This window comes from Tachyglossus aculeatus, chromosome 17 (assembly GCF_015852505.1).
Source record: "Tachyglossus aculeatus isolate mTacAcu1 chromosome 17, mTacAcu1.pri, whole genome shotgun sequence".
Taxonomy (NCBI): domain Eukaryota; kingdom Metazoa; phylum Chordata; class Mammalia; order Monotremata; family Tachyglossidae; genus Tachyglossus; species Tachyglossus aculeatus.
This window is the reverse complement of record NC_052082.1, coordinates 49640091-49652992: the sequence shown is the minus strand read 5'-3', so window position 1 is coordinate 49652992 and position 12902 is coordinate 49640091. Positions and strand designations below refer to the sequence as shown.

The 12902-nt window shown below is 42.8% G+C and overlaps 1 protein-coding gene across 3 annotated transcripts in view; it reads right to left on the bottom strand.

The window, feature by feature from the left end:
- TAOK1 (TAO kinase 1) overlaps positions 1 to 12902 on the bottom strand; it is a 133552-nt gene that overhangs the window by 54750 nt on the left and 65900 nt on the right. For all 3 annotated transcript variants that reach the window (XM_038759151.1, XM_038759152.1, XM_038759153.1), the window contains exon 2: positions 4316 to 4543. In XM_038759151.1, the coding sequence (XP_038615079.1) occupies positions 4316 to 4447 (132 nt within the window). In that variant the 5' untranslated portion in view covers positions 4448 to 4543. The remainder of the gene's footprint in view (positions 1 to 4315; positions 4544 to 12902) is intronic.

The following is a 12902-nucleotide window of genomic DNA, read 5'->3' as shown; positions in this document are numbered from 1 at the left end:
AATACAGTGTTCTGCACACAGTAAGCACCCAATAAGCATGATTGGCTGATTAATGCAAACAAAAACCACTCTAAATATGGGCCTGGCTTCAACCACAAATCTAACCTCGTCCTGCTCAGAGACTCCAAGTGCTAAAAATAACCCAAACTCCTCTCAGCAGATAATGTAGAAATCAAGCTATTTTTAGCTCTAGGGGCTTGGGAAAGAACACTGAAGGTGTTTTAATAGGGCCCAATGGGCAGAGCTCATTTCGGTCAGGACACTGAGCGTGGTATAAACTAGTCCACCTGCAAATTCAACAACCAGTGGGGTAGCTAGTAGCCCCAAGAGAGGTGAGGGGAGGGAAAATGAAAGTCGGGGGTGGAAAGGATGGCTGCAGTTGGACAAGATGGAATCACCATTTCCCAACAGGGAATCACAGGGCAATGGTCACAAAGAGGAGGGGGGATATGCTTCACTGTTGGCCCTGGGCTTCTAGAAGAGTTTTAAAAGTCACGTGCTCTCGCCTTTCCAATCCCTATCTCTGGCCCGCATTCACCAACTGCTAAATATAAGGCAGTTTCTTAATTTAAGGGCACTGTATTCAACGCTGCTCTCCTGATGTCTCCACATATGAAGTATTTTCCACTTTCCAATATTTTCCACTTGCCTCTGTCATCCTGCCTTAATAATGATGGTATTCGTTAAGCGCTTACTATGTGCCAGGCGCTTGGGTGGATTCAAGCCCTCTGCTTTATTCATACATGATGATATTAAAGACTATTAAAGAGGAGGGAAAGGAATAAAGATATTTGGGTGAATTCAAAATGATTCATACACCCTTGTGAGTTCGGTGCAGGGCGGAAATTTATATTCTCAATTTTAAATCTGGCCCAGAATATTTCCAAGACTTGGTCATAGTCTCGGTGCCTGTAACATTTGACAACTGGGGGCCCCTGGACTAGAAAATTCAGTTTAGCGGATTCAGACAACAAGTGTTCTCTCCACTTCACCAAACTACTTTCTTATCCTCTGACCAACTTGTCCTCATATGGTGGTTCTATTTAAGGATATCGGGAAATTAAATAAGATCCTTTATCAACTTGATTATCTAGAGGTAGTATCCTCCGCTGCTACATGAGACTCTCTGGTTTAGTTGCAACTGTGGGTTGACTGATTGATTCTCCAACTTCCCTGAAGCAGGACTTACACGGTCAGGCTGCTGACACTTTGGATGGGGCTGACATCTAATTGTCTGTCAGAGGAGGAGAAGGGAAGGGGCCATTTTTTTGTTTTTGAAGTCTTCACTTTCCCCTTTTAAGGTTAAAGATGTGAGCTTTTCTGAGCATTGCCTAGGCCCGTTGCTTTATGTACATGTTTACTATTCTGTTTATATTATTTTGTTAATGTTTTGTTTTGTTGTCTGTCTCCCTCCTTCTAGACTGTGAGCCCGCCTAGTCCCAAGCGCTTAGTACAGTGCTCTGCACACAGTAAACGCTCAATAAATACGATTGAATGAATGAATGGTAGTCTGCAGTTGGAAATGTGACATGTGGCCATACACACACTTTGGGGTGATCACCTGTCCAAATGATGCCCTATTAAAACTGCATAGAATGGACCGGAGTGGTGACAAGAGTCCGTGCTTTTTTTGTTTCCCTCTGGCAAGGCCTAAGTGTATTATTAAAAGTAGAAGACTCAAACCCAGGAGAGCATTTTTTCACTGGGGAGTGATCCTTCTAGTCAATCAAGTGGAAGTGACAATGGGCTGGAAGAAAATTTTGTCCTCTACGGTTAAGATTAGTTGAAAAAAACTGAGGGGAGACACTGAGGGGTAATTTGAAGAAACTGATGACTGTGACAAGTTTGGCATTATACTTTTTGAATCATTCTTCATGCATTGAAATAAAATAATCAAGCACCAGAAAACATGAAGGATTTTCTAAAGAATCTCAGAGTGAGGGCACCCTGATACTGTATTACTAAATGTCGTTTAATTGTGGGATGGCTTAATTTAATGCACCTGCCACTGCTGGGATCTAAATCAATTTTACAAAACGAGCTGCTACCACAGAACTGCAAATCGAGGTAAATCTACAAATGACCTTTTCTTGCGCCAAAAGTGATCAAAATGGCTTTTCTCTGAGTTATTAAATCAACTTCATCAAGTTTTCTTTTAAAGTGAATGTTCTCATGAATAAAAATGCATCCTTCAGCACTGGATACACAGTCCTGGGCTCAAAGCCTTAATGCTGTCTAATTTACGTGACGGAAGTTTCACTGTTGAAAGAGGAACCTCTATTTTCACACTTGGTTATGGTCCAATTTATTTTTTGATGATCATGGAGCAGCCACCTGAATTCCAGTATTCTTCCTCCTTGCTCTTTTCCATGCCAAGGAAAAGTGGTCTCAATTCCAGTAATTCCCTGCGTTATGACCCTATCTATCATTAATTCTCAGCCTGTGATTTACTAAATAAAGTAGAACTTAAATGACAAAACTCTGCCAAAACAAAACAACATAAAAATAAGGCCAGGTAATAAAAACCCCAACATTATGCTTTCAAGAGTTACCGACACCTGGGAATGAAAAACTTCATTCTGACAACAAATTAATTTTATATTAAATAGGTTTTTTCCCCTCCCTCTTTCCCTGATTCTAACAATGGCATTTACATTAGGAACATAACTACAAAGAAAAACAAGATCCAATTATTTCTGATTGTTTCCCTAGAATATCATGTCACATTTTTCTTGGACATGTGACTGCGTACGTATCGCGGAGGATACTAAAGGGAATGGGGAGAAAGCAGAGTCGTACGTACTGGGCTCTCTTAAAATGAAGATTTCATGCTTGATCAATCTACAGGTAAAGAAAATTTATGCTCTTTTTAAGCCACACACAGCTTTATAATTAGCAATTATTTTCTCTTGAAAACTGAAGATTAAGGTCACTACTAAACAGGAGTAACTACATTTCTACTGGCAAAAAAAACCCTGAATTTTTTGGGGAAGATCTAGTTTCTTCAAGAATAAATTGAATCTCAAGCTATAGCTGAAACTGGTAAATTAAGAAATCAGTTTGAATATGGGTGTAGGGTGAGGGTTGATGGAAAAGCCTTTTAAATAATTCCAATTTTCAAAAACCTATTCTGAGAAAACTATAAAATATGAAGTTAATAGGCTTCAGAAGAATAACTAGTTGCCTCATAAACGACCTTAGAGCAAATTTTTCCTGATTTATGAACAATTCTTTAGAAGGCAACTGATATTATCTTGTAAAAACAAGGAGTTTAGTAAAGTTGGATTATACTACAGTACCGAACTTTTCAAACCTCACTTGACAGTTATTTTTATCATGATTTCATTACAACAATTATAAGGAATTTAGAGATTGTGCCCAGTCGTGGAAAAAGGAATTACCTTAAAACAGGCCATGGTAAAATGAACAGGCCTTGGTATCTGAACCAGAAATCCTCATTAATAATAATAATAATAATAATGGTGGTATTTGTTAAGCACTTACTATATGCCAAGCACTGTTCTAAGCGCGGGGGGGGGGGGGGGATAAAAGGTGATCAAGGTTGTCCCACATGAGGCTCACAGTCTTCATCCCCATTTTACAGATGAAGGAACTGAGGCCCAGAGAAGTTAAGTGACTTGCCCAAGGTCACACAGCTGACAAGTGGCAGAGCCGGGATTCAAACCCATGTCCTCTGATTCCCAAGCCCATGCTCTTTCCACTAAGCCACGCTGCTTCTCCCAGGCCTGACTGGCATCCAGTTTGTGCTGAAAATTTCTTGACCACAACCTTGTTCCAAAGCCTCTTAATGAACAAGATTATAAATGCTAGAACTGCATATCTGGAGAATAAGACAGGCTCAACAGGCCACCCCTCTTGATGAACAAGTCATTTAAAGAAGACAGTGACATATAATGCACGGCATTAGTGGCAAATCAGGCCACAAGAAAACAATGAAGCAACAGTTTTTATGTGTTTGGCCTATACAAGGAGACTTACACCTTGGTTTCACCATATTCCAATTCTACACATTGTCAGGTTCCCTAAACAGACCTTGAATCTCCATGTTGAGCTATCCAGGAGACTTCACAGGTGAGTGGCCAGTAATGACTGCTGACAACTTACTACCTCATCTTAAAACTCTTAGTAAAAAATAAAAACCAAAAACAAACAAAAAAAGTCAAAACTTAAACTGAAGCACATGGTTCAGGTTCCTCCAACCTTTCCCAAGATGGCTCTTACCCTCTTCACTTGCGTTCATAGAATAGCAGAGAAGAAATGGCGGATTTAATGTGTGGATGGATTTATTACTCACAAAATAGACTGCTCCAAAGCTTCCATGGCCTATTTCTCGGAGGTCTGTGAAGAGCTTTTCGGGATCTTCTTTGAAGAACAGCTCTGCAATTTCAGGGTCCTTCAGGCTGCCTGCTCGGCTAGTTGATGGCATCCTGCTGGGGCAGCGAGCCCGCTGACTATCTGGGTTTACACTGCTGCCTCAACCCTTGGTTCATCTGTATGAATGTAGCCTCTTTTGCATGGACACCTGTAAATAGCACAGAGGGGGTGGAGGAAATATGAAGAATTACAAAGGCTGATAACAAACATCAAACGCAAATTACTATAACACATGCACGTGCTCACATACACATACTTTACAACCCCAGGTAAAGAATCTCACTAGCACTTTGGTAATAGCAGTCACATACAAAAGTTCCAGTTACACCCCTACAAAATCACTCTCCCCACCTTTGAAACCTGATTCAAGGCACACCTCCTCCAGGAGGCCTTCCCATACAAGGTCCTCTTTTCCTCTTCTCCCATCCCTTCTGCATCGCCCTTGTCTTCAATTTGCACCCTTTATTCACGGATTTCTCAGCCCCATGGCATTTATGTACATATCTATAATGTATTTATTTATATTGTCGTCTGTCTCCTACTCTAGACTGTAAACTCGCTGTGGGCAGGGAACGTGCCTACCACCTCTGTTATAACTGTACTCTCCCAAGTGCTTAGTACAGTGCTCTGCATTCAGGCATGCTCAATGATTGATTGACAGTATTTCCAAAATAACTGATTTCTTCCTCTCCCTTTCTTGCCCCCACCCTAATTTACATTTAAACCATTTAAAAAACAGGACATTCTTTTCTTAACAAAGTTATGAACCTGGTTGACTGCATAGATTTTGGATAAAGGGAAGTAGTGAGAATTAGAAGGTAAGTGTGTTTACAGGTAGACAAATGAGGCTAATTTGAGATTTGACATTTTTCTGCATGAAAACTGAGCTGGCATTAAATTGATCATGGGAGAATTGGGAAAAATTCTTATCCACAGTGGACATCCAGTATATGACATGGAACAGGAGGAGCAATCCCTCCACAAACTGACCCCAGACTGGCTTACTACAGTATCAGACCTTCCCAAAATTCAGAGAGTACATATTTCAACAACCGCTCTAATCATGAACCCTCTACATGGACAATTGGTATTTATTTCCTTCTATGATTAAGAAATTATTTATGTTTAAGAACAACCCTTGTTCTAGTGGAAAAGGAAAAAATAATCAGGACCTGATCTGTTTTCACCACTCCCTTTCTAAAATATTTTTCTATTTGGTAAATAATCATAACCATTTTCTTCTCCTACAATAATAATAATAATAATTATAATGGTTTTTGTTCAGAGTTTACTATGAGCCAAGCACTGTACTAAGTGCTGAGGAATCAATCAATCAATCAATCGTATTTATTGAGCGCTTACTGTGTGCAGAGCACTGTACTAAGTGCTTGGGAAGTACAAGTTGGCAACATATAGAGACAGTCCCTACCCAACAGTGGGCTCACAGTCTAAAAGGGGGAGACAGAGAACAAAACCAAACATACTAACAAAATAAAATAGAATAGACGTGTACAAGTAAAATAAATAAATAAATAAATAGAATAATAAATATGTACAAACATATATACATATATACAGGAAGATACAAGATAATCAGGCTCTGCATGGGGCTTGCAGTCTAAGTAGGAGGGAGAAGAGGTTTTGAATCCCCATTTTTTAGATAAGGGAACTGAGGTACAGAGAAGTTAAGTGGATTGCCCAAGGTCACACAGCAGGTAAGTGGCAGAACCTGCATTACAACCCACATCTTCTGACTTCCAGAGCTAGTGATCTTTCCACTAGGCCATGTGGCTTCTCCTTTAAAAAGTCTATTCTGCTAAAAGACCTTTCCTAATGCTTCTCACATTGCTTGACAATCTACACAGCGCACCAAGTGAAAACTACTTAAAATACCAGTATTTTACATTTCCTTGCTAATGCACACCAATAATCCATTTAACATAAGCTTGCCACTACAAAGGCCTCCTGGGAAGGGGGGGGGAAATCACATGATGCATCTTGTGATGGATGCATCCAGGGGTTTTTCCCTTAAGGGCTAAGGGTTCAGATGCTAGCATTTGTGAAAATCTAATTACCCTGCATTCTGCTAAATTAAACACTTTCTAGCTCTTTTGGTCTTAACTAACTCTTATTTGGGAGATTTCCTCCCCCACCACCCGCCTTAAAAATGTTCTCCCTCTTGGCTAACACTTGTCCCTTCTATGCCTAGTCTATTTTAGTCAATGTCCAACAAGTGGTCTGGGAGCAGCCCAGGGGTGATCTGCGGGGGTGTGATGCTGGGAGTGGGGAGGTTCTCTCTGCAGCCTTTCCCCTCCCTCTAGGCTAAAGGGGAGTTGCTGTTTGGGGCTGCTTTTGGATAGGATCTGCCCAGCATGTAGTACCAGGTGCTTAGAACAGTGCTTTGCACATAGTAAGCGCTTAATAAATACCATTACTATTATTATTACCCTGAACCAAAAGCCCAACCCACTCCTTTCTGCATCGCCCTGACTTGCTCACTTTATCCATCCCCATTCCTGGCCCCACAGAACTAATGTCCAGATAGGTAATTTATTTACAGCAATGTCTGTCTCCCCTTCTAGACTGTAAGCTTGTTGTGGGCTGGGAATGTACCTGTTTATTGTACTGTACTCTCCCCAGCACTTATGACAGTACTCTGCACACAGTAAGCACTCCATAAATACGACTGCCTGGCTAACAACCAAAACCCCCACAAATCGATCAATCAATCGTATTCATTGGGCACTTACTGAGAACACGGAACTAAGCACTTACCACTATGCATCAGCCTGCTGGCAACCCCCTGCTAGTGGACTGTGGGAGTAAGATGGCTATAGAAGGTAAGCTCAGGTAATAATAATAATAATAATGGCATTTATTACGCGCTTACTATGTGCAAAGCACAGTTCTAAGCGCTGGGGAGGTTACAAGGTGATCAGGTTGTCCCATGGGGGGCTCACAGTCTTAACCCCCATTTTACAGATGAGGTAACTGAGGCCCAGAGAAGTGAAGTGACTTGCCCAAAGTCACAAGCTGACAAGTGGTGGAGCCGGGGTTTGAACTCATGACCTCTGGCTCCAAAGCCCATGCTCTTTCGACTGAGCCACGCTGCTTCTCTGCTGGTGAAGCTCATTATGGGCAGCAAATATGCCTAGCAACTCTGTATACTCTCCCAGGTGCTTAGTACAGTGCTCGGCACACAGTAAGTGTCCAATAAACATGACTGATTGATTGACTGATTGGCAGCAGCAGTGGTACAGTTCTTATTTACTGAGTGCCCACTTGGTGCAGTGTATTATGTTACAGGATTTGGAAATTCAGAATAAAATTGTGACATTCCCAACACTCAAGAATCTTACACTCGAATGGGTGAAACACACATAAAAACTAGAGTAATCCAAATGAATAACTGAATAAAAATGTACATGTGAGCGAACGGGGAAGGCAAACATAAAAACTAAAGTAATCCAAACAAATACTGAATAAAAATATACATGAGTTCTGAGGATGGCTACAAATAAGTTCATAAGCGCTAGAGAGTTGGCTGCTCCTTGTGGGCAGGGAATAGATCTACCAAATCTGTTATAGTGTACAGTCCCAGGCACTTTGTACATTGCTCCACACAGAGTATGGGCTTAATAAACAAAATTGACTAACTGATTGATTGGCTCTTTGGAGGAGTTGGGATTTTAGAAGGGCTTTGAATTTGGAGAGAGCCCTGTGATCTGTCAGACTGGAAAGGGGAGGTGATTCTTGAGCCAGAAGAACAGTATGAAGCAAAGGGAAGCAGTGTGGCCTAGTGGATACAGCACAGGCCCAGGAGTCAGAAAGACCTGGGTTCTAATCCTAGGTTCTAATCCTGGCTCCGCCACTTGCCTGCTGTGGGAACGTGGGCAAGTCACTTAAATTTTCTGTGCCTCAATTACCTTATCTGTAAAATGGGGGTTAAGACTGTGATCCTCAGGGTGGAACAGGTACTGTGTCCAACCTGATTAGCTTGTATCTATCCCAGTGCTTAGTACAGTGCTTGACACATAGTAAGTGCTTAACAAATACAGTAAAGAAGAAGAAGAAAGGAATGGAGTGGGGAGAAAAGAGCAGATAAGTATGGTGAGGTCAGTTGGTGGAGAGTCAGCTTTTAGGCTGATTGCGAGAAGCTCTTGTCTGATGTGGAGAGATACAGGAGGGCGAGACATAGGAGATAATCATCATCATCATCAATCGTATTTATTGAGCGCTTACTATGTGCAGAGCACTGTATTAAGCACTTGGGAAGTACAAGTTGGCAACATATAGAGACAGTCCCTACCCAGCAGTGGGCTCACAGTCTAAAAATCAGTCTAATCATAATAATGATGGCATTTATTAAGCACTTACTATGTGCAAAGCACTGTTCTAAGCGCTGGGGAGGTTACAAGGTGATCAGGTTGTCCCACTGGGGGCTCACAGTCTTAATCCCCATTTAACAGATGAGGTAACTGAGGCACAGAGAAGTTCAGTGACCTGCCCAAAGTCACACAGCTGACAATTGGCAGAGCCGGGATTTGAACCCATGACCTCTGACTCCAAAGTCCGGGTTCTTTCCATTGAGCCACGCTGATCAGTGGAGGGCTTTGAGGAGAAGGCAGATTTGGGCCAAGCGACCCTTCAGGTGGACGATAGTGGAGAGAGCTGGAGCCGTAAACTGGAGCAGGGAAAGGCTGGAGGCTGGGAAACCGGCAAAAAAGCTGATAACACAATAGTCTAGCCACAGTTAAGATCAAGCCTTGTGGTAGGAGTTTGGGTGGTCAGAAAGAGGTGGATCCAATCTGTCTCCCCATCTAGCTCTTTGTGGGTGGGGAACGTATCTCCCAACGCTGCTGAACTGTACTCTCCCAAGAACTTAGTCCAGTGCTGTACACCCAATAAGTGCTCAATAAATTCCACTGACTGATTAATTTGAGATGTTGGGCAGAAACAACATCCCTTTCAGTCTACACTAGAGCCAGGCGACCACCAGACATGAGGGAGGACTGAAATCAACTAGTGTCTGACTCTTCCTGCTGCTGAGCTATGGCGATCACATTCCCTGGGGGCCTTTCCTGATTAACTATGCATCCAGTCACCCCACAGTCCTCCCAAAGGCTATTAAAACACTTTTGTGTCACTCAAGCACTTGGGTATTTACACCTCTTATCTTGTACCCTTATCTTATCTCATCTTTATTCTCTATTGCTTCCTCTTCCCTATAATTTAATTTAGTGTCTCTCTCTCTCCACTAGAATGTCAGCTCCTTCAGGGCAGGGATTTGGCTAATTCCTCCATTCTCTCCCCTAGGTGCTTTTAGAGTGTTCCGCACATCTTAGTGCCCCATAAATTCTACTGATTGATTTTCAGTGTGCTGGGGGTGGAAGGAGGGTGAAATGAAGACAGTAGTGTAAGGAAGTCAGGGGGTGGGGGGTGAGAAGAGTGCAGGGGATCACCACCTTGTTATCAACAGGTATTTAACTATATGCACTGTACTGTTGGAAGAGCACAACACATCAGATGTGGGCAGGAAATGTGACAGTTTACTCTTGTATTGTACTCTCCCAAGCACTTAGTATAGTGCTCTGCACACAGTAAGCGCTCAATAAATACGATCGAATGAATGAATGAATTTGGCAAACACCCATTCCCTGCCCACAATGAGCTTACAGTCTAGAGGGGGAGAGAGAAAGGATGCATGTGTCTGCCTTGCCTATCCCTTTCTTCCATTTGACTAGGCACTGCAAGCCTTGAGGGCAGAGACTGTGTCTTTGTCTACTTAATCTTCCCAGGCACCTATTATATACTGTTCTGCAAATAGCAGGCGTTCACTAAATGATGATGATGGTTAAAGAATCAATCAGTAGCTTACATCGCTAAAATGAGACCCACAGATGAATAACAAAAGTGATTTGTCCAAAAGAACATTTACGTGCTTTGGTTTATCCAGTCGAGGTTTATGTTTTTTGTCTTCATAAAGCAAATGTCTTTGCAAAGAAAAGGTGACAAATCAGGACAAACGTGCATTACTCATGAAAATTGGGTAATACACAACACCTTTCCCTTTTCACTTCTGCTGCATCACTACTCTCTCTCTCTCACTCCATTGCCTTCTCTTCCCCCACCTCCTTCTCAGCCTAGGAGCACTTCCAAAAGAAAATACAATAAAATTAGCAGTTTTCATTTATTCATTCGTTCGTTCAATCGTATTTATTGAACGCTTACTGTGTGCACAGCACTGTACTAAGCACTTGGGAAGTACAAGTTGGCAGCATACAGAGACGGTCCCTCCCCAATAACGGGCTCACAATATAGAAGGGGGACACAGACAACAAAACAATCAATCAATCAATCAATCGTATTTATTGAGCGCTTACTATGTGCAGAGCACTGTACTAAGCGCTTGGGAAGTACAAATTGGCATCACATAGAGACAGTCCCTACCCAACAGTGGGCTCACAGTCTAAAAGGGGGAGACAGAGAACAGAACCAAACATACCAACAAAATAAAATAAGTACAATAGAAATGTACAAGTAAAATAAATAAATAAATAAGTAAATAGAGTAATAAATATGTACAACCATATATACATATATACAGGTGCTGTGGGGAAGGGAAGGAGGTAAGACGGGGGGATGGAGAGGGGGACGAGGGGGGAGAGGAAAGAAGGGGCTCAGTCTGGGAAGGCCTCCTGGAGGAGGTGAGCTCTCAGCAGGGCCTTGAAGGGAGGCAGAGAGCTAGCTTGGCGGATGGGCAGAGGGAGGGCATTCCAGGCCCGGGGGATGACGTGGGCCGGGGGTCGACGGCGGGACAGGCGAGAGCCAGGTACAGTGAGGAGATTAGCGGTGGAGGAGCGGAGGGTGCGGGCTGGGCAGTAGAAGGAGAGAAGGGAGGTGAGGTAGGAGGGGGCGAGGTGATGGAGAGCCTTGAAGCCCAGGGTGAGGAGTTTCTGCCTGATGCGCAGATTGATCGGTAGCCATTGGAGGTTTTTGAGGAGGGGAGTAATATGTCCAGAGCGTTTCTGGACAAAGATAATCCGGGCAGCAGCAAGAAGTATGGATTGAAGTGGAGAGAGACACGAGGATGGGAGATCAGAGAGAAGGCTAACATGTGAACAGGTGTCAAGTCATCAGAATAAATAGAAATAAAGCTATATGTGCATCATTAACAAAATAAATAGAACAGTAAATATGTACAAGTAAAATAAATAGAGTAATAAATCTTTACAAACATATATACAAGTGCTGTGGGGAGGGGAAGGAGGAGAGTTTTGCTACCCCAGCAGCAGCAAACTGGATTCTTGTCAGTTTTAAACTCAATCAGCTCTCCCCAACTTCTACTCACTAATCCCCCAGTTCAACTGGGCCCTCACGCTTCACGTCTCCAATGCCAACCAGCTCACTGTACTTCAATCTCGTCTTTCTCACCAACAACCCTTGCTCATATCCTCCCTCTGGCCTGGAACTCCCCTACCCTTTCAGATCAGACAGACCACCACTCTCCCCACCTTCAAAGCCTTTCTGAAATCAAATCTTCTCCAAGAGGCCTTCCCTGACTTCCCTCATTTCCAACTACTCCCCCTCCCTCTGTGCTACCTGTGCACTTCCTTTAAAAAAAAAAATAGTATTTGTTAAGCACTTACTATGTGCCAGACACTGTACTAACAGCTGGGGTAGATGCAGGCTTATCAGGTTGGGCGCAGTCCATTATCCCACATGGGGCTCATGATCTTAATCACCACTTTACAGATGAGGTACCTGAGACATAGAGAAGTTAAGTGACTTGCCCAAGGTCACATAGCAGACAAATGGAGGAGCTTGATTAGAACCCAGGTCCTTCTGACTCCTAGGCAGGTGCTCTATCCACTAAGCCAGGCTGCTTCAAGACCCAGGGGGTCTGCACCACTTAAGCATTTTTATTCTCTTACCTCAGCACCACATTACCATTAAGCACTTTGAAACCCCTCCCCAGCCCCACTGTACTCATGTACATATTCTATACCCTGGTGTTTCCCCTATTTGTACTTTCTTTCTTTAATGTCTATCTTCCCTACTAACAGTAAGCTACTTGAGAGTAGGAATCATGTCCTTCACTTCATTCAGTTAAATTTATTGAGCGCTGTGTGCAAAGCACTATACTAAGCTCTTGAGAGAGTACAATATGACAATAAACAGAACACTCTCCATCCACAACGAGCTTATGGTATTGTACTCGCTCAAGTACTTAGTACAGTGCTCTGCACACAGGAAATAATCAGTAAATACCACCGGTATATTACTGTTATTACTGTATTTATATTATATCAGAGAAGCTGCACAGCCTAGTGGAAGGAGCATGGGCCTGGGAATCAGAGGACCTGGGTTCTAATCCCAGCTCTCTCACTTGTCTGCTTTGTGACCAAGGGCAAGGCATTTCACTTCTCTGTGCCTCAGTTACCTCATCTGCAACAATCTGGGGGTTAAGACTGGGAGCCCAATGTGGGTCAGGGACTGTGTCCAAC